At 37.2% G+C, this 25,513-nt stretch overlaps 1 protein-coding gene across 1 annotated transcript in view; it reads right to left on the bottom strand.

Moving 5' to 3' along the window:
- SYNE1 (spectrin repeat containing nuclear envelope protein 1) overlaps nt 1-25,513 on the bottom strand; it is a gene marked incomplete at its 5' end in the record, with an annotated part of 264,160 nt that overhangs the window by 205,603 nt on the left and 33,044 nt on the right. Inside the window, 13 exons of the mRNA XM_082481847.1 lie at nt 101-265; nt 1,441-1,599; nt 3,556-3,729; nt 4,067-4,210; nt 4,636-4,788; nt 6,282-6,446; nt 10,274-10,476; nt 12,016-12,112; nt 15,751-15,919; nt 16,470-16,582; nt 20,042-20,206; nt 21,423-21,560; nt 22,371-22,478. Of these exons, the coding sequence (XP_082337973.1) occupies nt 101-265; nt 1,441-1,599; nt 3,556-3,729; nt 4,067-4,210; nt 4,636-4,788; nt 6,282-6,446; nt 10,274-10,476; nt 12,016-12,112; nt 15,751-15,919; nt 16,470-16,582; nt 20,042-20,206; nt 21,423-21,560; nt 22,371-22,478 (1,953 nt within the window). The remainder of the gene's footprint in view (nt 1-100; nt 266-1,440; nt 1,600-3,555; nt 3,730-4,066; nt 4,211-4,635; nt 4,789-6,281; nt 6,447-10,273; nt 10,477-12,015; nt 12,113-15,750; nt 15,920-16,469; nt 16,583-20,041; nt 20,207-21,422; nt 21,561-22,370; nt 22,479-25,513) is intronic.

A 25,513-nucleotide genomic window follows, 5' to 3' on the forward strand; every position in this document is an offset into this window, starting at 1 on the left:
CGTGAAAGAAATCCATATATATTTTAAAATTAAGTAGGGTTTTCACTTGTATGTCATGCACTCAAAGATTTGCATGAGGAACATCAGAGAATTTACTCACGCTATGTTTCCTGAGAAGTTCTTCAGGATTTCCTTTTTCTTTTAAGCAACAATTGGCAATCTGTATTACATTCTCCAGTTCTGCTCTAGACTCCTCAAATTTCTTCATCAAACGGCTATTTGCTTCTATGTTTTTTCTCCAGTCACCAGCTTTCCTGACCATATTCTGAGTTATAAGCAAAGAAAATGAGCTGGCACTTTCTCATTGATCTTTATTTGCTCTCTTTTACCATCATGTTACAAAAAATGCATTTGATTGGTGTCACTCTTGCAAATATATGCCATTCACAAGTGATTCTCCCTTTCATGCTCCTATTTTCCCAATTTCTAACACCTATACAATGGCTCGTGCTAATGTCACCCTTCATTCACATAAAAATGGGTAGCTATCTAATACAGCCGTCTCCGATACCTTCAGAATGCCTCTGCCATTTGGCTAGTGTTTCTTTCCTAAAGCCCGCTTTCCAATGTACGGCGAAAAGCTTGCCATTCCGTTTTTCTCAGCAGCAGACTCCCTCCTCCTACATGACACTACATGAAGGTGGTTTGGCCTAGGGATGCAACCAGTTCCACGCTACCGGTCTTCTGACCTGGAGGAGGTTTGCATGATTATCACGCTAGTAGGCCAGATAAGCAACCAGGTAGAAAGCCACTTAAAAGAAAGACAGCAAATTTTGTGATTTAGTTGCTACTTTGAAATCCTTTTGTTTTGAAACCTTAGTTGCAGCTCTTTGCTACTCTGCTTGGTAGGTTGCTCCCCTGCAAGGCCTTATCCAGTGGTTACAATTCCATAAGCAAGTAACAAAGTTTACCGGGACAAATGAATAGTTCACCAGTTCAACGGAAGCAAGGTAATTCCAACAATTTGCAACTTTCTATATTCACAATCCACTGCGTTTCCTGAGGAAATACAAAGCCCAACAGTGGCAGCATTTGCAAAAGTTTCCACCTTCCATGCTTTGTGTGAAAAGGGACGTATGGGAACACAGAAGCAAATAATTAGCCAAGACAACAAAGTCAGGAGAAACAAAAAACAGCGCAGTCTGAACAGGTGGATTTCAGGTTCCTCCTTCCAAAGGAGCCCGAGATGTGTGAAAGTCCTCCTTAAATCACAGGTTCCTCTGAGGCAGGCTCACCTCTGAATAACTGCATGGAGAACATGACTGACAGTCCCCTGACCTACTACCTAATACAAACAAATCCTTAATTAATAACTTGACACTAGAGAGGAGAGCTCTCTACGACAGTACCTACAGAGTGATGAAATGGAGATATGGTAGGATGGATCAGCTGCATATGAACAAGATTCCAAAAATGTGCGCGAAGGTGTGACGTAATTACCTGAAAAGTAATCTGAACTTGTGTAACTTTCTTCTGAAATGTTGATTGATGGAAATGCTGTAACACTTCACTCGAAGCCACACACTGCAGGATACTCTGACTATTTCTCTCAATCAGGGACAAATCTTTCTTGCAGTTTTCTTGATAAGCTACCAAATCCTGAAAGAAAAAAACATATATCCACCCTGGCCAGGAACAAAGGAGAGAAAAGTTTGGAAAAATAACAGGAAGATATTTTTTTAGACAATAAGAACAAAAGGGACGAGGTCAAAGCACCATGACAAACAGACTGCACAAAATGGTATGCGGAATAACAGAGACGACACAACTTTCTCCTTGCATACATAATTCTGCACCCAAATAGAGCTCTAGCTACCTATAAAAAAGACACAGACATGGATCCAAGTCTTTTGGATAGTTTTAGAGAATGCAGGTCAATATATTATTCTGTGATTTAATTTCATGGGATGTCTATATTTATTGTATAATTGTAAGTAGGCAGCAGCGAAAACAATGACAGAAGAATGGCAACTCTCAGTAGCAGTTTGAGATGTTAACTTCTCTTGCCTTTCAACAAATTAACCTTTTATATCAAATATTGGAATTCAAATTTCATTATAAATGGCATTAAGCAATGAGAATTATACTTTAAAACAAAAGAAAAAATGAAAGAGAGAGAGAAGAAAAGAAAACGTGCATGAAGTGGCACGGGCTGAAAAAAAAAGGTTTAAAAAATTCCTGTGTTGAGGAAACTGTTCTGCTATTGAAGGAACACTATTTCTCGGCACAAATCTCTGTTTACTCTCTGATCAGCAGAAACCAGCACCGTCCATATAACTGAGGATATTTTGGTTCCTTGGTTGGTAAATAACTGCAGAAGAAACATGTCTTTTTATTGTGACATTCTGGGACAGGTTAACCTCAGATTGCAGAGGAAAGGAGCAGTCTTATGAGCTGTTCCTTAACCTGCAGGCTGGGCACACGACTCAGCTGGTGTTCATAAGCAGAAGAGGATTACTTGGGAAGATAAATGGGCTGTCTTGATTCAAACTCACCAGATCATTTTTTACCAAAATGCAATAAAAGCTTGAAGTGACTGGAAGAGCAGACCCTTCTTGTTGAACTATTGGGCTAATCTCCAGAGTCATTATAGGCTTGAATTTATTTTATATATATATACACACACTCAAATTTAAATCTCTTTGTTCCGATGGTTTTTTTTGTTTGTTTGTTTGTTTTGGCAAGGGACTCTAAATGGCTTTGGAAGACTTCAGTTTCCCATTAAAACATCCGTTTAATTATATTACCTGTCAAAACCAACTCTAATGAAGTGTGTACATCAACTTTGAGGGACTATTTCTAGGTTATATGCCACATGTGCACAATGAAAGATGCCAATTCCTATGCAAGATCCTCACATTTTCATTTATTTTTCATATGAGTTCTGACTAGCTCTGAATTTCTCCAGAATGAAGCATTTCACAGAATCACAGAATCACAGAATTTTCAGAGTTGGAAGGGACCTCTAGAGATCATCTAGTCCAACTCCCCTGCTAAAGCAGGATTGCCCAGAGCACATTACTCAGGACTGCATCCAGGCGGGTCTTGAAAATCTCCAGGGAAGGGGACTCCACAACCTCCCTGGGCAGCCTGTGCCAGTGCTCTGTCACCCTCACCGTAAAGAAGTTTTACTGGTCAGGTACAAAAGTTAATGTTCTACTACAATGCACTTCAAAGAAACCACCTCCAGACTTTTAAGAAACTTCTGTAATTGTCCAAGAAAAACTAGGGAAGTTCCTGATCATGCTATTTCATCTGCTTAATAAAAAATCCAATGTATTTCTGATACTTCAGTCCAATTTCCACCAGAGTAATAAAAAAAAAAAAAAAAGTGTCTTACATTTAATTCTTCGATTAAAACCACGGGCACTAGGAGGGAACACAAGTTTCAGTCTTTGCATGTTTATGCCTAGCTGACTTTAGGATAGGCTATGTTTGTTGCCTGAACATGAAGAAATATTTGCTCAGCTTACCAAGGTGCAATCCAAATTCCTAGAAAGCTAATTGCAAATACTCAGAGCAGCAGATCTTTGTAAGATTTTTTTGGAAACTTACTTGGGCTTTTTGTTTAAGAACAGTTGTGGGTTGTGCTTCAGGATCCAGGATAGAAATTATTTCATTGACTTTTTCAAGAGATTCATAGAAATGTGTGATTTGTTTCTCCAGTTCTTCCAGCGGAGACAGTAGACGCTGGCATTCATACAGCAGGGCACAGGAATACTCCTTAACCTTTTGGCCATGTTAAAGAAAAATAATTATTAAAAAAGTTGTAAAATTCAACAAATAGCAGCTTCCTCTGCGTATGGGTTAATACAGTTGCTACCTGCCTCTTTTAAGACAGATCAAGTCTGATCCTATATTACTTCTTAAAGAAAAGAATATTAAATTTATGTATGGTAGTCTTAAAGTCTAAAAGAAGTAACATTTTCTCCACCCTGAATCAACCTATTGTTACTATAACTATATATTTTCTCAGATGCATATATCTGAACATTTATGTAGCGGAGCTTACTATTCATTAGTTCAACAGTCAACAATATGCGTAGTAGAAAAAGTATTCTGCAACCTTGCTCAGCTGCTCTTTGATCCTTGTCAATGTTCCAAGCATTTCATTCACTTCCTCTTGAGAAACTTCCTTTTTAACAAGTTGCGCTGTTCTTGTAACCATTTTGTACTGAGCTTCCATCGCAGGCAATTTCTGCTTAATATTCTGAAACAAATGTTTCGAAAAATATTTCAAGAACAGCATTTATGCTTTCATAGGAGATACAAGTCTGTTCTCAAGCGGTAAAAGGTGTATATATTCCAATTATCAACTGTTTTCATCACTGATTTTAGTGAATACTGGATCTTATTTCAAATGCGTGAGAACTGTGCCAAAGGGTATCACTTGGCTCTCCTGAATGTGATTTGAAACTACACAGAAAGAAATATCCAGTGGGACAGTGTTTCGGAACTGTAGTCTAGAAATGTCACTCATAGAATACAGTGATTTGTATTAGCTATAGCAGAAATGATACTAAAAGCACCACTGGTAAAAAAAAATAAAAATAGTAGTACTGGCAATGTGTGCTAAAATAATTTTATGCTCTCTCTTATGAGGGAGAAAGAAAGGAATGGAAGGAGGACACTTACTTCTAAATCTTGTACAAACATTTTCACATCAAGGAAGGACACTTCTACAGGGACCAAAAATTTCCTATTGCTTCCATCAATAAAAGCTGTCAAATGGGCAACACCATCCAGGTATTCCTTCCTCATTTTGTCCAGTTCATCTGCTCGAGCGTACTAAGAAAATATAAAGTTAAAAGAAACAAACAAAAAATAACACCCCGAATAAGATATCTGGCAATTAGGTAATGATTTAAGAGAATTAGCATGTTTTCAGCGCAATTGTTTGCTGGACAAATTGTATTCAACAAAATACAAAATAATGGAAACTAATCTTCTACATTGGTTAGACACTAATCGTCTGCATTAGTGTCAGTAATGCTGATACTAAAAAGAACAACATTCATACAAGAGGTCAGCCTTTTTTTAAGGTTTGGATCATGTGGAGAACACGAGGCTCTCTGTTGTTTCTAACCTAGAATCAACATCTCAATTCATTTCTCGTTACCTACAGTATCGATTTTGAAAATTCATAAGATAATAGAACACGAAAAGCTCAGAAAAGCTGAAGAATAAATAAAAGAACTGCTGGCTGGCGGAACGGGAAACACAGGTCTGAGAAGGTGGAAAGAGCTGGATGAGAGAAATGGCGAAAAGCTCGTGAGAAAAACCATACAGGCAGCACATGAAAGAAGCTGCACAAGTAGGGGAAGAGACATTTACATCCTGGGCATTAGTGTTTCCACAGTGAATCATCCTAAATATCATCAGCAAATAAAGGTTGAGAACATTCTAGTTAACAGTTTGGAAAAGTTACAATAAAAAAGGGACAATCATTATTTGCTTCTCCATTTAACTTAACTGTAATGGAAATAATCATGCCAGTAAAGAAAATACATTCAGCATGTTCAAATAGGCGACTGCTATTTAAAAATCACCGGTAGAGGAAAATATCATTAGATGTATATTGACTATAGCAAAGATACTTTCTAACGTGTTTATGAGGTGTGAAGAACTTCTGCGTAATTTAACTTGCATCTTCTCTTTGCTTTTTAAAGAGCAAATCTAGAAATAACAATTCTTTCCTCATTAGTTGAATCTCTTCCATGAGATAAAGGATAGTTTTTTCATTTGCTATCAGTGTCTCCTTGTGCACAAGATAGAAGTAATGTCTGACTGATTTGGGGAAAACATTTAGTAGATTAACTTGTATTGTACCTGTTTATGGTTGCAGTATAATAATTGAATGCAACTTTCATTAAAGAGTGCTAAAAATATTCACTTTCATAATTTTCATAATTTTCACTGTTTAGCTTTTAGAACAAAAATAGCTACTTAAGACCAATCATTACTTTCAAAGAACAGTAGAGGATATGCATAAATAATATTCACTGTATCAAGACAGGAGACCGTAAAGAAAAAAATACAGCTTATACTAGCTGAGAATGTCCAAAAATGAAAATAAAAAGCTGTATAACCAAAAAGATAAACAAAGGGAAAGCTCCAATAAAATAAACTGCTGTCAGAGACTCATTTCTAATTTAAATAATGATGAGCAGTTAGTCACTTTAGTAAGTTGTCCTATAGTCCTGCTAGTGGGGCAAATCTGTCTTGCTTGCATGGAAATGACAAGGCAAATATTTAAAAGTAACAACAGCAAAACCACATACCTGCTTAACTTGCATAAACAATTCTCTCCATCTTCCATTTAGTAACAGAAGCTGCTGTTTAAGGTCTCTGGAAATGGTCTCATCACATGTTTCAATCAGAAAATTACCAGCATCATTCATGGCTGTGTGCTGTTGGATCCAATGAGGTAAGTGCCGGAAGAAGTCCTGAAAAAGAAAATGAAAACACCTTTCCGAAACCTTTTCAATTACTCTTTGTCTTAAATCACGACACAAAAATTTAATCACCAGCTAATGGCTTGATAAAAGTCTTTGAACAATTATCCTCCAAAGCTCTTCATATTGGATATACCATAATAGAATTTTAATGTCTATGAACACAACCTACAGAATTAAAGATTACCACCAGTTTAGTTACAGCTCATTTTACTCCAGTGAGTAGCTTCAGTTAAACTAATGGAACTCCTCCTTAAAAGAAAGGCCCATAACTGAAAACACTGTTAGGGCTCATCGAATTTCTGTCTTGTCTTGACACAGTATGGGCTGATAGTAACCTAGGCTATACACAGACTATAGAGAGATTCTTCCCCTAATGTGAGCCATATGCAGCTTTCCAGGGTCTGCCACCCCAGAAGACCTGAGAAGACTGATTCCATACTACTGTTTCCTCCTATCTCAGAGTAGGTGAGTGGGGAGGGGAAAGGGATGGCTGACACTGATTTTTTCCCCCTATTCCAGTGAGACAGCCTAAATAGCCCAGCTATAGTGCCAAATCACAGATCACGGAATCACGGAGTTTCAGAGTTGGAAGGGACCTCTAGAGATCATCTAGTCATCATGCTTCTGTGCTTCTTGTAGACAGGTACGCACATGTAAATTGGTACAGAAGACAAAGACCAGCTCCCTCCCTTCCTTTTTGCTCTTCAAGAGGATGGGAAATTGTTCCTAAAGCAGGTAACTCCAGGCACTATGACTACAGCTATACCAGTAAACAAAACAGGACTCAACCATTGTCCCATGATTATCTACATCTTCTCTGACATGGTTTTGGCTTGTCCCTGCTACCCTTCTCCCAAACAATGCATAATTCAATGGATGGCTCATGGCAAGGACTGTTCCCAATAGACCGAATCACGAGGCCACCTTCTTTCAGGGGAGAAAAAGTAGCCACAAGGATGCAAGCTGAACCGTACCACTTGGTCCTGAGGACTAAGGCAAGGGCACTGACATAATTTATTTACCCTATAATTCCAAGACTGTTCACGTGACAGTGACAGTCCCATGCAATCCTTCGCTCAGAGGTAGATGTAAAAAAGTCCTGTCCAACTGTACTGTCATCCCAAGTTTCAGAGAAACAGTTCTGAAACTTTATACTTGTCAGAACTCATCCACGTGCAAAAACAGTTCTGATAACAACCAAAAAGAAAACGTCAAATGGATGTAATACTGCTCAATTTTGTTGAAGAGAGAATTGAACACCACGGTGTTTTAAATTCCTAAAGCTGAGATTAGTAGAGTACAGGTGCTCTGTACTGATGTAACCGTGAATAAACTTATCTCAGTAAACTCTATGTGCAGTTTGAATCTTCCGCTCGCAGTGGAGCACAACCCTTGCTTTGTGCAAAGGCTACCCCCTGCGAGCACACCCAAAAGAAACTAAGTCTACTGAATCTGGTACTGGTCAGTTCTCCAGTGGTCAGGCTTACTAGAGGTCAAGAAGGAAACAGCACACGGTGTAAACTACTCATGCCTTTGCTCCCGCACACTTATTCCCACAAACCTTTACCTTCCTCAGACACTGCTGGGGAGTCTCTCCATTTCAGAAGCCAACATAAAGCATGTGTAAAATTTGGACAAGTTTGGAAGGTATGGTGAAGCACACCTCATTCTCAATTAAAATGATGCAGCTGTTTTTAAGGAAGTCACCATATGAGGTCTAGGAGCCCTTTGATACCCTTTGGATACAGCTATTGGAGGAAGGTGTGGGAGAGCACAGTTACAAGGGAGGTATGATGGGAAGTGCTTAAGAGGCACCGCAAGTAAATAAAGGAGTTGTAGAAGGAGAGTTTTTTTCATTAATACTTATTTACTGTTAAATTAAGACTTATTTACTGTTAATTTTCTAGTATTTTGCGGTATAAAAATCCAAGCGCACACTGATCTTTTTTGCAAGATCTTCTGTGCTACAGGTTCACAATAAGGTTTCAGAAAACAGAACCCAATGAGAAAGTGAACAAGCCACTTCCTTTTGCAAAAAGAACAGTTGTACTTGCTGGTCTTGAAATCAGACAGAGATAATGGAAAGAAGAAGGCGGCATGACAGCATGGTAAGGGGCTACTACGGTCTTTGCCTAGGATAGAACATGGTGGGGTTTTAGTAAGGCAGGTAAGGTTTGCAAACGACCGTAAATGAAATCTTTGTATCTTATTACTGATATATTTGTGGTTTTACAGAATAAATATTTGGAAGTCTTTAAAAAAGTTTTATGCCATATTCCAAGCAATAGTTATCATCTTTCACCTGGGATTCCAGATGCTTGTGCTAATGGCTGTATGACTATTAATTGTACAAACAAATTAAGTATTGCTCTCGTTTTTAATAACCAGATATTAAAACTGATAAATCAGAACTATCTTTGGAACTATCTAAGTGAACATTATTGCTGTGGAGAGCTGGATTTAGCACTAATAGAAGAAGTAAATTTTAAAATATGTATCTCAGTCTACAGGCAGATTATACTACCTCTCAGTAATATTTAACAGTTTTGAGCCAAAGTAATTTGGCTTCTTCAAAGAAGAAATTAGCATTTGGGGAAGAATAGTGCTTTCCTGTCTAAGGTTTTCAACGTGGCTTTTTGAAACTCTTCGTATATCAGAACAGTAAGAAGTACTTATTGGATTTAGGTTAGAAATCAGAAGCAAGTATATACTTACTGGATGGATACAATCAGATTTCTGCTTTGAAAATTTTTAAAAGTAAAGTTATAAAACTTATCAGAGAAGTAATTATTTTTATTTTATTCATATATATGGATATAAGAATATTTCATTTTAAACACCGACAAGTTACTGACATAAAACATACACAAGGAGCTAAGACCAACCCGATCAGCTGAGGTCATCCTTCCTGCTCAGTAATAACAACTGTTGGTATTTATATCATGCCAGACTAGTGAATTATTTTCACAGGCTTATTTTTATTTTAAAAGTGTATTCTATTCTTTTACATCAACTTAAATTAACAAACTTTCACCAAATATTATACTGTTCTGTCATGTAACACGAAATGCTCGTTCCTCACCTGATGTCAGTTTGCCATCTTACAATCTATGAAAACTATACTTTGGTGTCAAGACCTGTATAGCTGCTCCATTGGGATTGGGTGAAAATTAAATGCAGTATTATTCATGTCAATCTGGGTCATTATTGAAGTTTTACAACCATAAATCTTAGTGCTTCAGTACTCTAAGATTAGAACAGGAAAAAAAAGACAGCAAAACTACCTTTGTGACCGCAGGTCCCCGAAAGGAAAGGTCTAAGAGATTTCTAAAATGCCAGGGAAAGGATTAATTACTTACCCATCAAACTTAACAACGCATTTTAATAATGTTGTCTTGTGAAGGCAACTAATATCGAAATCTATATGGTAGAAAAATCAGTGGAAAAATAATTTTCTTTAACTGTCTTTATACGCTGCACATGACTATGCACTTTGGTGTTTAAGAGCTGTGTTTGCCTTTGAGTGAATCATGTCATGTTCCTATCTCTGACCAGTACTGCTGCCCTATATTCCTGTCAAAGCTGCCTCTAACCATGTTATCACAGATGATGCCTTCCTTCAATGCGTGCGTATGTGCATATGTCTGTACACCCTATATGTGCAAACATTGAAAGACCTATGATGAATGTAGACAGTTTTCAGAAACAGAAAAAATCTCTCTCTTTGGTATGACATTTTGCAAATTAACCTAAACAAACGCAAAAACATTCCATAATTTACAAAATAGCTGCACATATATGCTAGTAGTGCATACCTTTTTAGAATGTTCAGGCTGATTGAGCATTTTTTCAGCATCCTCTAGCCAAGCTTGTAGACCTGCCACAGTGCTGCTATATCTGTCCCAATTAGAAATTACTTCTTCCAGCATGCTTCTTACACTTCTCACCTCGACCGATAGGTTCCTCCACTGTGCTGTTGTTTCATTCATGAATTTCATCACATTCTCAACTTCTTCCACTGAGATACGGGAAAGATATTGATTATTTTGGTTCAGTAGTATTTCCGTAAAGCCTAATTTTATGTTATGTTTCTCCATTCTCATCAGGGAATTATATTTTACTGCAACTTCTATTTCAGTTCACTTTTATATACATATGCTCAACTCACAGCCCAATTTTAGTATAAAATTACGACTGAGAAGTTAAACCTGTGAATTAAAGACTGAGGAAAGTACATAACATGAGTGCTATATTAAAACAGTCACACTGCATATTTAGTGTGGTGTTCATTTCTAATCTGTAATAACAGAAATCAAGAGAGAAAGTTTCCTTAAAAAAGCAGAAAATAATAAAGATGTATAATGTAAGAACACATAGTACGTATGCATTGAAAAGTACTGAATGAAATTCTGATCCTCCTTCCACCGGTTTTAAAACCAAACTGCTGCTAATTTTTAACATTTAATTTTCAGTATTTTTCTCACGGCAATAAAGGAGCAAGTGTGTCCTCATTCCAGAAGCAAAAAAAAAAAAAACAGAGAGAAGAAAAAGGACCCAAGCAAATCCTGAGACCTCATAAAACATGCAGAATATAGATAAATTTTTTAAAAAATTAGTTAAGTTGTCCTCTGATTTGCATTGCCGATTCTGAATTCATATAAGTGAGTAGCTGCCCTTTAGAAAAGAATGTTATTGGATTTTTTAATAGCATCGAATTTTATTCTGTGTAAGAATACCTTGTAAAAACGTTCACTTGTGTAAAATTTGAGTGTCACCATCATCAACTTAAATTTCACAACAAAAAAAGATATCTACTTTCTCTCCGCATCTGCTAACCAATTTAGCAGCTGCAGCAATCCTCCACAGACATCAATGTGTTATCTCCTCAGCAGAGATTAAAGTGATCTCATGTCTGTAACTATCTAGGTCAAATGTTGCCCTCCTGCATTTTCACTGAACTCAGCAGTGTTCGGGAATTACAGGAGGCAGCTGTTGAATCAGCTACACAGTCTTCTCACGTATATCCATAATTCAACTATCATTTAGGTTCCTCTTATAGGATTTTATAGTTAATGAAGAATCTTCAGTAAATCAGGGGATACTTTTGCTACTACAATACTGGGACCAACTCTCTATTTGTCTTTTTCTAGTAAAGGAACCCAAGCCCAGGAGCATTTCCAGGCACCAGAACATGATCTTCCCTACTCCTCATTTGGTCTCTGGCACGCTTTTGGCCTAAATCAACACCACTGAAACAATCCAGATGTTAGCACGGACCACGGACTTCTCCCATTAGGAAGTCTGAACTTGACCACCCTCTTTTGGAGATTACGAAATTTTAAGAGCAGGAGTGCAGGCTGCTCTGTACCAGCTGGCTTCATGCTAGAGAATATGTGAAATTGCTATCAGAGGCTGAAGCCCCTCTGGTCAACTGTGGCAGCTGTACAGCTCCGCTGCATGGAAGAAGCAAATATTAGGAGATCTTTTTAGAGGATACTTATGTCTGAAGAGATTACAACGGTGTCCGCTACTTGACGAAAGAAACACGGGTATTTACCTGAGCCATTTGCTTTGACGTACATTTCAGCTGCTTTTTTCAAGATCTGGTAAGTAACTTCGTACTGCTCAAAGAACTTACTATTTTCAATAACAGACTGAAAAGAAAAAAAAATTACAACAGACAAAATAAAGGTAGATATTAAACATAAGGATAATTTCCATGAAATTACATCAGGACAGTGGTGACAACTTTTAACTTCATTATTCCTCCATTCATTTTTTCATCATTATAAAGTAATATTTATCATCATTACAAAATAATATACAAATTTCACATCTTCAAATTAATGGCACAGCAGAGTCTCCCTTGACAAAGACTGTTTATTTTCTTTGTATCTGGAAAGATTATTTAATACGTTCTTAGTCTGCTAGTTGCTGACTTGCTGAAACTCACTAGCATATGATGCTTTGAATGTGCAGAAACTAAGCAATTCACTTAAAAGTTATTTAATGGAAAGTGTTTTACACTGAAATCTAAGCAAAATCATTTTAGTAAAAGAGAAAATTTCATCCATACAGGACACCGCAAAAATCTAATCCAGTTAAACTTTAAAAATTGTTACTGTATTAAGCCTTTGCAGAAAGGCAGGTTTCACTTTAAGAGATGGAAAACATTTGACTTATCCTTTAGTTTTCCTTTACCTCCTGTGTAATTGGTAAAAAAAAGATTATAGAAACACTGCACAAATTGATGCTGCTTTTCCAAAGTGTGACCCAGCTCTTTTCCTTTATGAGTGATGTTTTAGCTGTGTACCGTGTTATAGCATGATGAATAATTTATCTGGAAATATCTTGGTCACAAAGTTATGGCTCTCTATCATTTCTGCCTCTTTATCCCTTATGGCAAATGACACTGACTTTTTTTAATATGTCTTTCAGATATGTTACTTCCTCTAAGTATGATATATAATTACATCTCTATATTATGGAAGCGTATTATATCTTGCATTACCACTGTCAATAAAGAGAGAAAAACCTGCTTTTTTACAGGGCTTTTATACTGCCTTATCCAATGTACTGATCTAGAGTTTTGGAATCATTTTGTAGTTTATATTTCCTCCCATGCCTCCTCAGTGACAGATCTACAAAATTAAGGCAAGTACATCTCACATATGTCTACACAAGCTTTGAAATGTCAGAATAGACAAAATTCTATGTGTACGAGTGTGATTTTGGTAAAACCACGTTCCTAATGAGGTCAGGGTTCAATGTACTTTGAAGAGGAGAATTAGATTTTGTGCATTCATCAACCCACATTATATAACACGAAAAACAGTTTTAAAATTAATCTGCCAGCCAGGATATATCTAAAAATCTTCTATTTTAAAACCTTTTACAGTTGCTATGTCAAATCACCGCAGTTATCTAGTACGTAATTTAGAAATGTGTTTATAACCAAGGAAACTAGAAGTCAAGGACAATCAGAATTTTTCTCTGTTCTACTGTAAGAAAAAATACCTGCCATGTATAAAACCTACATACTTTCTACGAATTCTGTGACAAACTCCTGACTTTCCCTTTTGCCAAACCCATACCCACAGACACTTTACCCTAAACCAAAAACTGCAAGACTTCATATGAGACAGTAAAAGACTGTATTAAAACACTTCTGTAATACAGATCTCAAGAGCAATTGGAAATATTTTCAAAAATTAAATACAGACATTTTACTGATTAATATTGTCTCCATCTGACAAGATCCCTTAAAGAAAATATGTAGCTTTTCCCAAATCAGTACAGCATATGGTGCTTAAAAAGTGCTAATACAGCAATGCCAAAACACAGTTCTGTGGGTTAAAATCCATGGGTAACTGTACCCAGTATCCCCATTACAGCCGAGACTTCAGTACAGTATACTCTTCAGGTTGACAGTGTACAATCTGTGCTGACCTTTACTTCTGGTATATGACAGGCAAAAAGAAGATGGTATAACGTAACAATCACTACTTTAATTTTTAAACTACAGTACATAAATATTTTCCAGGCATATGTTCTATCCAGATCCTAACTACGCATGTTCCTAGAATGCTGACATTGCTCAGTCTTCTTTGGCAGAAAAACAAACATTTTTATCTCCTACTAATACAGTCACTGACTATAAGGCACCGACTACAGCTTTCCTACGTAAGACTCCTAGTTTACTGGAAGAGTAACATTTGGCTCTTGGTCCTCGAAAATTGCTCCCAGGTAAGCCAAAGCAAATAAAGTTTCTTTCCATCACTGGACAGCTGGAAGGAGCCAGAAAGCCAAGGCCACCAGGAATGAAATAGAGCTCTGTTTGCCTTCTTGTCCCAATTTCCTCGTTTTGATGTGATGCACTTTCATAAGTGATGCAAGGAAGCATTTTCTTTCCCCTAACGACCGTTTCAGCGTTAGTGGTCTGAAGCATAAGGATAATTGAGGCAATGGCAAAATAACATACAAATTCACAACTTAATGTTCTTTTTAAAGCAAAAAATAAGAAAGCGATATAAAATAACAATCCAAAACTCAAGCTATCCACTTCCTCATTATTTCCCTTGTCACCTTTTAGTAGTTTTTGCCAGTCTAACACAGTATATAAATGGACTATCACTCCTAGCTATTGCATATCACTCTAGCAAACTGTTACTTTAAATAACCATCTGAGTTTTGCAAAGCTTGTCTAAAACAAGGCTTACCTCCTGAATTTTTATGCGTCCCTAACTGCTAAAGTTTAAACATAGAAAGGGAACGGCACGAACAGGTCTTCAATTCCCACTTTGTAGAGGAACTTCATTGAGTTTTACGTTTTCTTCCAAAGCAATGAAAACTATCAGGCTACGGGGGCATCAATAACTTTCTCTACACGGTGTCCTGGCTCTGAATGGTTCTATAACTGCACGAATTCTTTCCGAGCTGAATTTTCCAGTGCAATTTTCCTCACATGGACTAAATAGAAGAGGAAAAACGTATTTAGCCACTCCTGCTTTTGTAAGAATCCATCACACCCTAATGTAGAAGTGCAGCAGTGGGACAGTTCTACCAGCCACTTGGCATGCAAGTGTGGATTTAACAAGATACAGAAGCATAAGCCTGAAAGGGAACATACCACGGAGCACTTGTAAGTCAATAGCCTCTGTTTCTTAATGTGAAATATGCATGATGCAGAGCTGGAGCAATCTCTTTCCAGAACAGAAATAAAGTAATGACTTTAATATCACACTGAGTAGGAGAAGAAAAATCACTCTTTTTAAACTTTTTTTTACCTTTTTAACTTCTTTTTTTCTTTTTTTTTTTTTTCTTTTTCCTTCATTTGGAAGACTTTAAAAAAAAAAAGTACTGTGGGGGACTGCATGCCAAAAACCTTCTGTACCTCTACACTTAATCTGTGTATAGTCACTATAAAGTGCATCTAGGCAGTTGTAAAAAGATGAAATTAAGTTATTTGGAATTGTTATCTAAGGTAAGTAAAAATCTAGGATTTGGAACCTCCAGATATGCTTGGTAAATTGATGGTCTGACAGTTAGAAGCTGGGACATTATTTTTGTTTTGAAGCGATGGTACAAAGAGAATAATTTTCATTTTTAGCTTTTTGACTAAAGTTCCTCCATGGGGAAGACAGATTCACCTCTGAAAAGATATTCTGTAAGACAGACATAAAGTTGATGACTGCCAAGTCTAATTTCTGTTTCTGTTCTATTATTCATGTCCAGCAATCTTAAATACGAATATTTCAAAAAGAATTATAAAAAGAGGACAACCCCAACTTACAATATAATTTTGAAGAAGCAGTTCCACCGACTCTCGCCTTCCATATTTGATAATCCATGATTTTAACTTTGATTCTGCAAGGACTAAGAGTGACAGTAGACGATACTTCAGTTCCAGAAACTCCATCTTCAACAGATGGAGCTCAGATGAAGAGACAACGAAATTAAACCTATAAAATGAATCACACTGTAGTAAAATATAGCAATATTCATTTTTGCAGGAGAGACTGAAAGCTTTAGTTACTGTTCAGATATTTTTCTAATCTTTCACCTAATTCAGAGTCTACAAACATTTAATTATGCGTGATGATCATACTGATGACTGCTCTTGAATAGCAAATTAATTACATTTCTATTTATTCATAGAAATCAGCAGTTTACACCCGTTACTAAGTTTTGCAAAGTCATTTTCTTTTCTTTTTTCACATGCATCCTGGCTGCCGTTACATAACATTTCTTCCAGGGACAAGTAATAACAGGATCAAGGTAAAAAAGTCTTCCCTTCCAAAACCCATAGCTTATTTTGATTCTCACCAATCTTTAAAGTATCAGGCTTTTTGGTATGTTTTTATGCATATTCTAGGAGGTTTTTCCTTCCGATTTTTTCATGCTTGCCACTGAGAAGCATAATTAGACCCTGATTTCTACATGAACAGACTAAAAAGCAAACAGGTTCCCTTTCATCCACAGAGGATTTTTATTTCAGATTAAAAGCCTTACCTGTCTGCCATATCTTCTAATTGGTCAGGTGGAACAGGCACTCCGTTAACAGACCTGGCCCCGTGGATCTCGTGGAATGCCTTTTTGTGACCATCTATGTTTTTCAGCAGATCCTGATTTGATTTTAAGAAAGAGAGATGGAGGGGGGGGGGGGGGATGAATGGGGGGGGGATAGAGAGAAGGCTCACAGTAGGCTATCCAACTAATAAGCACAATTTTAAGCCTGCACCGATGACTCAATGTAGTTAACTATTTGATCATGCTCTCACATTTGCATGCAAGGTTATGCATAGCACAGAAGCATTTACATCAACTTGAACATTTACATAGGGAACCCCCTTATAGATGCTCTGCTAAAGCTGTGCCTAATAATTATGGAAGATTTTAAAACAGAAGATAGGCTGCAAAGGTTTAACAAAACAAGAACTCTTAACCGTATTAAATAATCCCTGAAATGCAGTCTGCAAATACTCTAACATCACAACAGCATAATCTTGCTAAATTTACTCTTCACATCTTTAGAAGAGATACTAACCTTCATTAAGTATAGATTCAAATTTTCAGCAACTAATCTACTCCGCTATATATAGACAGAAGATCCATTCCTCCTTATGTAAGTACATATTCAATATTCAGTGAACTTTTCGCTCTCGCAGCATCAAAAGGTTTCAGGATCGCTCTCTCTATATTACACGAATGAATGCAGAATGTGGTACCCGACCTGTATTCCTGTGGTAAGAATCGTACCAGCAAAAACCTTACAGCAGAGCACATTTCAACTGTAACTAAGCAACACCGCTTCAAACGGCTTCCTGGAGATTACATATTAAAATGAATGACTGGCAGTAGTCTTTGAAGAGATACCGTAGCAATAACACGTCAAGTCCCCAGCGGCTGAGAGGACACAGAACAGTGGGTGTTTTACTGCATACAGACACAGGGTGCTCAGCAGCCTATTAGCAAAGGAAATCATGCAAAGGTCCCCCTTTCTCACCTGGGGGAACAAAATGCAGGCTTCTCTATTGATCACTAACCTCTATTTATTTCTACGTGCTGAAGGGGGGTTTCTCCCCAGTCAACGCCCAGTGGTTGCTCAGCAGAAATTAGTGGCAATTCACTAGCTCAGCTCTGCAAATGGTCCCACCATCCCCACCAACCCACCTATATTTGCATTGATTTCCACTTCAGCCAACACCTTGTTGTGAAGAGAAATGAACTAGGCTTTCTCAGATGCAAGTGAGGCACTGATTTTACCGTGGCAAAAACTCCACTGAGGGTAGGTATGCTGTGACTAACATACTCTCACATGAAGGAAAGATTTGGAACAAATATCGCAGCTAGCTGCATTGGAGGCCCTGCCAACCAAAAGGGTATGCCCTTAACATGCATCGGTAAGTCAAAATAAAAACCAGTAGTTTCGTCCAACATCAACTGGAAGCCCATGAAAACTTTTATATAGTGTTCTCATGAAGTGAAATCCTGCTCTGCAAAACGACCCTCAACAAGCACAGACATTCTCCTTAACTTGTGGACCTTGGCAGCAATATTAACTAAAATAAACTTAAGTGCTTGCCTGATTCCACGAAGGTTTCTCCAAATAAACTGATATATTTTGTATTAGCTTCAACATGGCCATAAGCTATAAAGTTCACTATATAACCCATTGCCAGATGAGACAAAGATATAGAGAAAGCAATTGTGTTATTTGAACAAAACCACAGCAAACACACCCCAACAGCTTCCTAGGAAACAAGGACTGAAGAAAAACCCCACTAATGCATTTCTGGTACCATCCAACAGCACATTAGGATTCATCAATGCAAATCTGAGCAACAAAACAAACTCCGGGAACAGATGCAATTACACATGTTTCTCTTGATGCTTTCTCCATCCCACTCCCATGGGAAAACTTCCCTGGCACAGACTAACCTAAATCAAAGTTTATTTGTTGGCATAGAAATCCCTCACCACAGCATTTCTGATGCAAAGAAAACACAGTTTAGGACACACTCTTTTGTGTATCTTATGAATGCATCTAAAGGAGGTCTATACTGTTCACGTTATAAGAACAAAAATGTTTGACTTGCTTTTTATTAAACAAATGTTATGAATCCTGAAACACTCGATGTTAACAAGAAAGCTAATGAAATTTAGCATTCCAAGAGACTAGAGCTTGAAAGAAAACAGTATCTTCCTCAGATTTTAATATTGTTGGTTGAATTGTATTAGCCACCACTTAAGTTAGAAGAGCTGCCACTGTTCTAACAAAAATTAATCAGAAGACCCAACTGATCTTCCAGATAAACTACCATTGTCTGTCACAGCTATTCCAAGATGACCATGAAACTATCAGCTTTTCATTATATGGCATTGCTTTTCAATAAAAACCCACCCATATCCAAAACACAAAAAATAACAAAACTACAACCAAGTTTTAAAATAATAGCAATAGCGAAAAAAAGCAATATAAAATACAGCCTTACTGATGCAAGTGCAGCCCTTCTCTACACCACCTTTTCCCTTCCTCTATCATATTTACTGGTTTCTTTTATCCTCTCACCAACAATTCCTCTCTATATTTTTCTCATATATATTACATAAATGCACAGACAAACTCCACAATTTTGATTTTAAATGAGATCTTGGACTCAGCAGAGAATAACGGCCAAAGTATTTAAATTGATCTGGAAAAGTTTCCTGTTTACCACAGCAAAGGGGACTTCTCATGGTATTTGTCAACACAACTGTCATGGTTCCAGCCGGACCAGCTGCTGAAACGAATGACAGATGCTCTCCCCAACCTCTGATGTCAGTTTTGGGTCACCTGTCCTGTCCACTTCTCCCTGCAGGTGTGACCCCTCTACGCTTTTCCGCTACCAACCCTCCAATGGGGCATATAACAAAGTCGGTTGGCCTTGGCTGTTATAGCAATAAGGATAAGCCAGAGCCTCTCTGCATACCATGCCTGGGCATAAATTAGAAGCAATCAGGTCTTATCAATCTGGAAGCAGACACTGTCTGAAAAAAAATGCTGTTAATTTCAGACTTCAGTTAGTTAGAAGAGGTTTAACTGAAAAGTAAAACTACTGAACATAAAAATTGGTTCTGTTTTACCTCTAACCAGGACAACAAAGCCAGGAAAATTCATTTCATTCTATTTTTCCCCCAGTGCATATCACCTGCACTATCAGCAAGCACACTTAGTCTGTTTGCTCTCTCTCCTGTTTCACCTAATAAATTCATATTGGTTGAATAATGTATCCAGCTTATGAGCTCCCTATGGAATTTTACCCAACAGGAATCCTAGAATAGGGGAACAATTAAAATATTAATACCCGATATCTTTTAGATAGAAGAAGCAAGAACATTCAAAAGTAATTGTGAATATTGCTTGTAAGACACACAGATATCACAGTTCAAGTCACCACTAAAAGACAGCTAGCTTTAGCTACCATCAAGGTGACACCAGCCCCAGAAACTAAAAATAATAAACCTTCTTTGTATAGTACGCATCATTTACAGCTTTGGAAACAATGAAGTATAATGCACCGAACGAATGCATGTAGATCTACCTTGTGTTGTTCAAGCTTCCGGTGTATCGTGTTCGCTGTTTCCTCATGAGTTTGCTGAACAGTGACGTCTTCCCTCAGAGCAGTCTCTGCTCTATAGAGCCAAGCACCTATGGTACCCAAAGGTGCAGGAAGAGATTTATCAAGGTGTATGTGCCAATCAAGTAGCTAGGAGATAAAAGGAAGAGGATTCAAATTCCTTCCTTGCTTAATTACACTAACAAGTATCTCGAGAAAAATCAGACTTTATACTAAGAAAGTTAGTATTCAGGTCAGTACTCAGTTCAGGTAAGACCCAAACCCCACATAACAGAGTATGTTTGAGACATAAACCAAGGTATATTACTTCACATTAGTTCTGAAATTCTAGCATCATCACAGGCAACAAAATCTCTATAAGGATTTGCTGATTCACGTATTTCCCTTCCAGAACGGTAACTGAGTTACAGAACTGATCACAGAAGAACTGGAACAACTGAGAAGCGAAAGATCTGGAATTCCATCAGTTAACGGGCACAGCAAGGGATGTGAGACCTTCTTCCACCCAGTGTAGTTCATTTCATGCTTTTGAATAAAATCGTTTTGTCTCTATTTTGAACATATTTTGTATGCGTAAAGTGCAAATGAGTCTCAAAGGACTGTGGTGTTGAGAATATAGCAATAAAATACCATGCCTTATTGGCAATCCCAGTTACAGGAATGAAAAATAATGAAAATTATGTCAAAACTCCAGAATATTTTTTAACAGATCCTCTGTTAAATATATGACATAAAAAAATTCCCCTAATATACAGTGAGTGATAATGATTTAATAACTTCTTAGTTGGGACAAACAATATAAGTCACTTGGGATTTTCATTCAATTATTACAAAATTACTATCACAATTAAGAATATGAATTTATTACTATTGCAAACATGTCAAAAATAGCATTAAAGCCTAATTTATTTATAAAGTATTAAGTATTACACAAAAACATTTTTTTAGTTATATTAAAAATGTTGTATTAGAATTTCTCAGATAATTCCAGCAATTTATATTAAAACATTGCATTTTGAAGGGGCATTGCACATGCTTTTCTTTCTATCAATCAACCATGTTTTGAACTTGGTGGCTAAGCACAGCTAACACTTTCAAATAAAGGGAAACCTCAAAGTAGAGTCCTTTTCTTGAAGTTCATATTCTGTCCCTGAGAAATATTAAAGATGACAGCACAACAAATGTTCTCAGAACAAATGCAAAATAATTCAACAGTGCCAGAAATCTGGTCCCTTTTTAGGCTTCTAATGCCTAATAAAATCAATAGCAAGCAGGTGTCTAAATAATTTTAAATTCTCATCCTTCATTTAATAAAAAATATATAGAATAATAGTTTTCAACTTACCCTGGAAGAAACTCTGTCCCATGCTTGCTTCACAATAGCTTGGTCAAGTGATAATTTACCATCTTTCCTTAATGACTGAGTTACGAGTTCAATCTGTTTCCTTTTTACCTCATATTGTACTCTGAAATGCTTGTATGACTGCACAAAGAGAAAATCAAATCAATGTAGCACGGAGTCAACGAATTAAATCCTTCAACTTTTATGGAGTACTACAACCTATGACAATTTTGTACTGATAGAAGTCCTAATCCTTCCCAAAGAGGAGTAGCAGTAAACGTGTATTTACACTGAAAGGCATTTTATTAAAGGTTTGAATTGACTATAGAATCCCCTAGGGAAATACAGGTAGGACTTTTGTATTTTCCTTCAGTTATCAGATGCCTGAACCCTACAGGAAAGGAAATAATAATTGATTAGATAAACCAGCAGATGGATTAAACATTACTTGGGAGAGACAGTGGCTGTTTTTAGAAAACAGCCGAGCTTCAGGAGAAAATTTAGGCCAAAATTTATATTGCCAATTTAGACATTAACCTTTGAGAGAGGGGTTAAAAACGAAGCTCAAAGCCCTGTCCTCTCCACCTGTCACCTCATCCAGCCTTCAGTCATACCTCCCATCTGAGCTATATCACGCAGGATCTGGAAGGACTGTACAAACACATGCTCGCTTCTAACTAGGACAGTCCTTCTTCACACTGCTCGAAAAAGCTCTGTGTTAGGCAAACCATCTGTGCACTGTTCTACGTAGCAAAGCTGGAGCTGACATTATAATTCATCCACCAATAAAAGGCAAGACAAACTGTGTCCTTATTTCTTTAAACTACAGTATAATGCCTTGCATCTATACAGATTCTTGCGTATGTGCATATTGCACAAAATACTGCAGCACATGCTATACATAATGATGACAATAACGTCATATCATATAAAATTTTCCCTACTGCTTACCTGGTATTTCTCCTGTAAGCTTGTTTCTGCCACCTGTGCTCGAGCTAAGTCTCTTTCAAATTGTTCTGCCCACACTTTCAGGTCTCTCAGCATCAGTCTGTCTTCCTTCTATGATTAGCACCACACACACAAAAAAACCATTGCAGCCTTTTAGTAGAGGTGTCAGATGTAGTCCAGAAATTAACAACTCTCTAGCGAGTCAAGGTCACGAGTTGCAATGAAAGTCAACAGAACATCTGGGCTAAATTCTCTCATCACTTGTCTTCATACAACCTAACAGAAAAGCACTTCCTGACTATAAGAAAACTCAGCGTTTAGACAGGAGTCTTACAGTGATGAAATCATCACAATTTGGGACACTGCAGTGCCAGAGATATTACTTGCTGTTCTCACCTGATGTTAAATTAACACAAAGTCCTTTAAATATACTTCAACATCTAATTATAATCTTCCACATATTTGCAGAGTCAGTTTTCAATAAAAGTTAATTGACCTGAGACAGGAGTGGATTTTATCCACTTTTATCATCTTTTATCATCTTTTACCACCATTTCATTATCTAGTTTGCTATTGCTGAAAAAAAAAAGAAAGGTATTTTCTGAGTGACTTCAGGGCGATCCTTGACATCAAGATCCAAGTTCAGAAGTCGGCAAAATAATTTGATAATGTTTTAGCACAGAAACCGAAAATAAATAAAGAAAACCTGACTGCATTCAGTTTCTTTTCCTTCCATGCCATTTTATGGCTTTCAAGAACAGCATATTTGTTTTACAGTTTTGCTTTAACAATTCGGTCTGTCATGGCACTGGTGCTTTGCAAGGCTGCGAAGTTCTCTGCAGAATTCAGTGACCTGGCATAGAACAGAAAAACACTAAGAGGAAATCTCAGGTCTGTGAGCATGTTATATGTGAGGGTTAGCAGACAACAGAAAGGGTTCTTTTTGTGCACTGTGTGAGGCAGCTAATCAAGTAGGATACGAGTATCCATCTCAGATTTCCAACCAATGAGCCGTATGTTCTGGCTGTTAATCAGAAGCTACTCTTTGAAACCAAAGAAGCCCTATTACTGTAAAATTTGTCAGAAACACATCTATTACAGTAAACAAATGCACCACGTAATATTAATCGCCAAAAATAAGCAATTAAGTTTCAAGTATTACATGAGAGAAGAAAAACTGGACCATGTGATAGAAAAGAATAGCCACTGAGGGTATTTAGGAAACACCGCGCTTTCTTTTAAGAAAAGATCCTAACCTGGGAAAGGAGCCAGTTGTGGTTCCTCTCTTTGAAAGCTGCCTCAATTATGTAAAATATAACTTCCCTTATAATTTTAAAGGTGTGGAGCTATTGCTTCATTTCAGCTGCGGAAAGGATAGGATCCTCAGATAGGAGAGAAACGCTTCTTTGATACATTTCTACTAATTGTTTGACTGATCCTCTACTCAAAACAGCGACAGTTGCTTGGACAGAATCTGCACAACAGATATTGTGCAAATATCACAGGAATTATATCTGTTAACTCACTATAAATTCTTAGCTGGGTAGTTGCAGCAAGATTAACATGATATTAGAGCAGCTGTGCTGGAACAAAGTTCACTATAGCTCACACTCCTGTCTTCTGACACTCACCAAAAGCTGGTACCTGAGAAACGGTATAGGACGCATATGACATTTCCCTGCTCCAGCTGTTTGTAATGCTGAGATTTCCTTGACTGTACATAGCGTCCCAAGAAGCCAAAACTCCTAGCGCTTCCAACTTCTCAAATCATTTAAATATAGAGAAGGAGAATAAAATTCCTACTCTTCTAGTCTGATAGTTGGCTCTGTGTGTGGAAAAATAATGTCAAGATTCTTTGAGAAAAAACAGCAAAGCCAGGACTACCCACCCTATGAGTAGAAGAATATAAGAAGAGAGAACGCTTAACTCATTCGGTCACCAAAAAAAGAACTTTCGTATTAAATGCACTTCATTCATAAAAAGTTATAACTTTAGAGAGACTGTTGACATCTCTATTAGTATTTAGCTGTCAGCTCCACAAAGGCAATACTAAACTCTGCATCTTAATGGCTTGAAAGTCCTATAACGATCCCACTAACTGAAACTTGAAGCAAGATATTGTTGAAGTCCGGAAGAGAATAAGTGTGTCACAGTGTTGTGTATATTACTTTTTGTTCACACTACAAATTCCATTTTGCTAAACAGTGGCTTTTATTCCTCTATGGCTCATGTTCTTATTGCTGAGAAGCACTTCCTTAAGGTAACTGGTTGCAAGAAGGGCATCTGTGTGGCTGCAATGTGAGCAAAATACGTATTTTGCAAGATACCTGTCAACATAGCTTAAAGATTTAATAATGGCTAAAACTGGGTCTGACCGCATCTTTTTGAAACGGGATATCGCTGCGATCAAGAACATTTCTATGGTACCTGAAGATAAAGAACACAGGAACAGCCACACCTCTATTAAACCACATACCATTTCCCTGACATTAAGTGAAAAGATAAAGTTAGCAGGTGGCATTGAGTCTTCTGTGATGTTTTTCTTTAATTATTTAGTTGGGCAATTATTTGTTAACTTTGTTTAACCGCAGAAGATGTAGGTGTTTCAGTAGCTGCCTAAATGAATGCTGGTAAAGACATTGTGCAACAATGTCTGATAAGCATTTTATTTATTTATTCATACATTTTCACAGGTTTCCAGTTCAGCGCATCACTTATCACCTGCAAACTTGGTTCTGTGGTCCTTGGTTGATACAAAAGCATTTTAAAGTCTCAGTTCAGGTAACCAATATAAAAGATTCACTTAGACACCAAGGCACCTGTCACCAACATCCCTCAGGTTTAATGAGCTATCACTCTTAAAACAAGACTTTCATTAGTGCCTAGTGGTTCTTACTCTTACTAAAAAAATATCAAAAGGATATTCTTACAGATATGTAAACTATTTTCTGAAGCCTGCACCATTCTACAAATATTCAGTTTTTTGCAGAGATGAACAGAACTAGAACATTCAACTGCCAAAAAACATCAAAGAAGGTAATTTGAGAAAAGTGTTTATGAGTTCCAATATGATAATGGAGTAAAATTTAAATTTACAAAGAAAGTTTTCAGCCCAGACTCAAAGTCAAAACATTATTTTATTAAAT

This window comes from Vanellus vanellus (genome assembly GCF_965231255.1).
Source record: "Vanellus vanellus genome assembly, chromosome: 3".
Lineage (NCBI taxonomy): Eukaryota > Metazoa > Chordata > Aves > Charadriiformes > Charadriidae > Vanellus > Vanellus vanellus.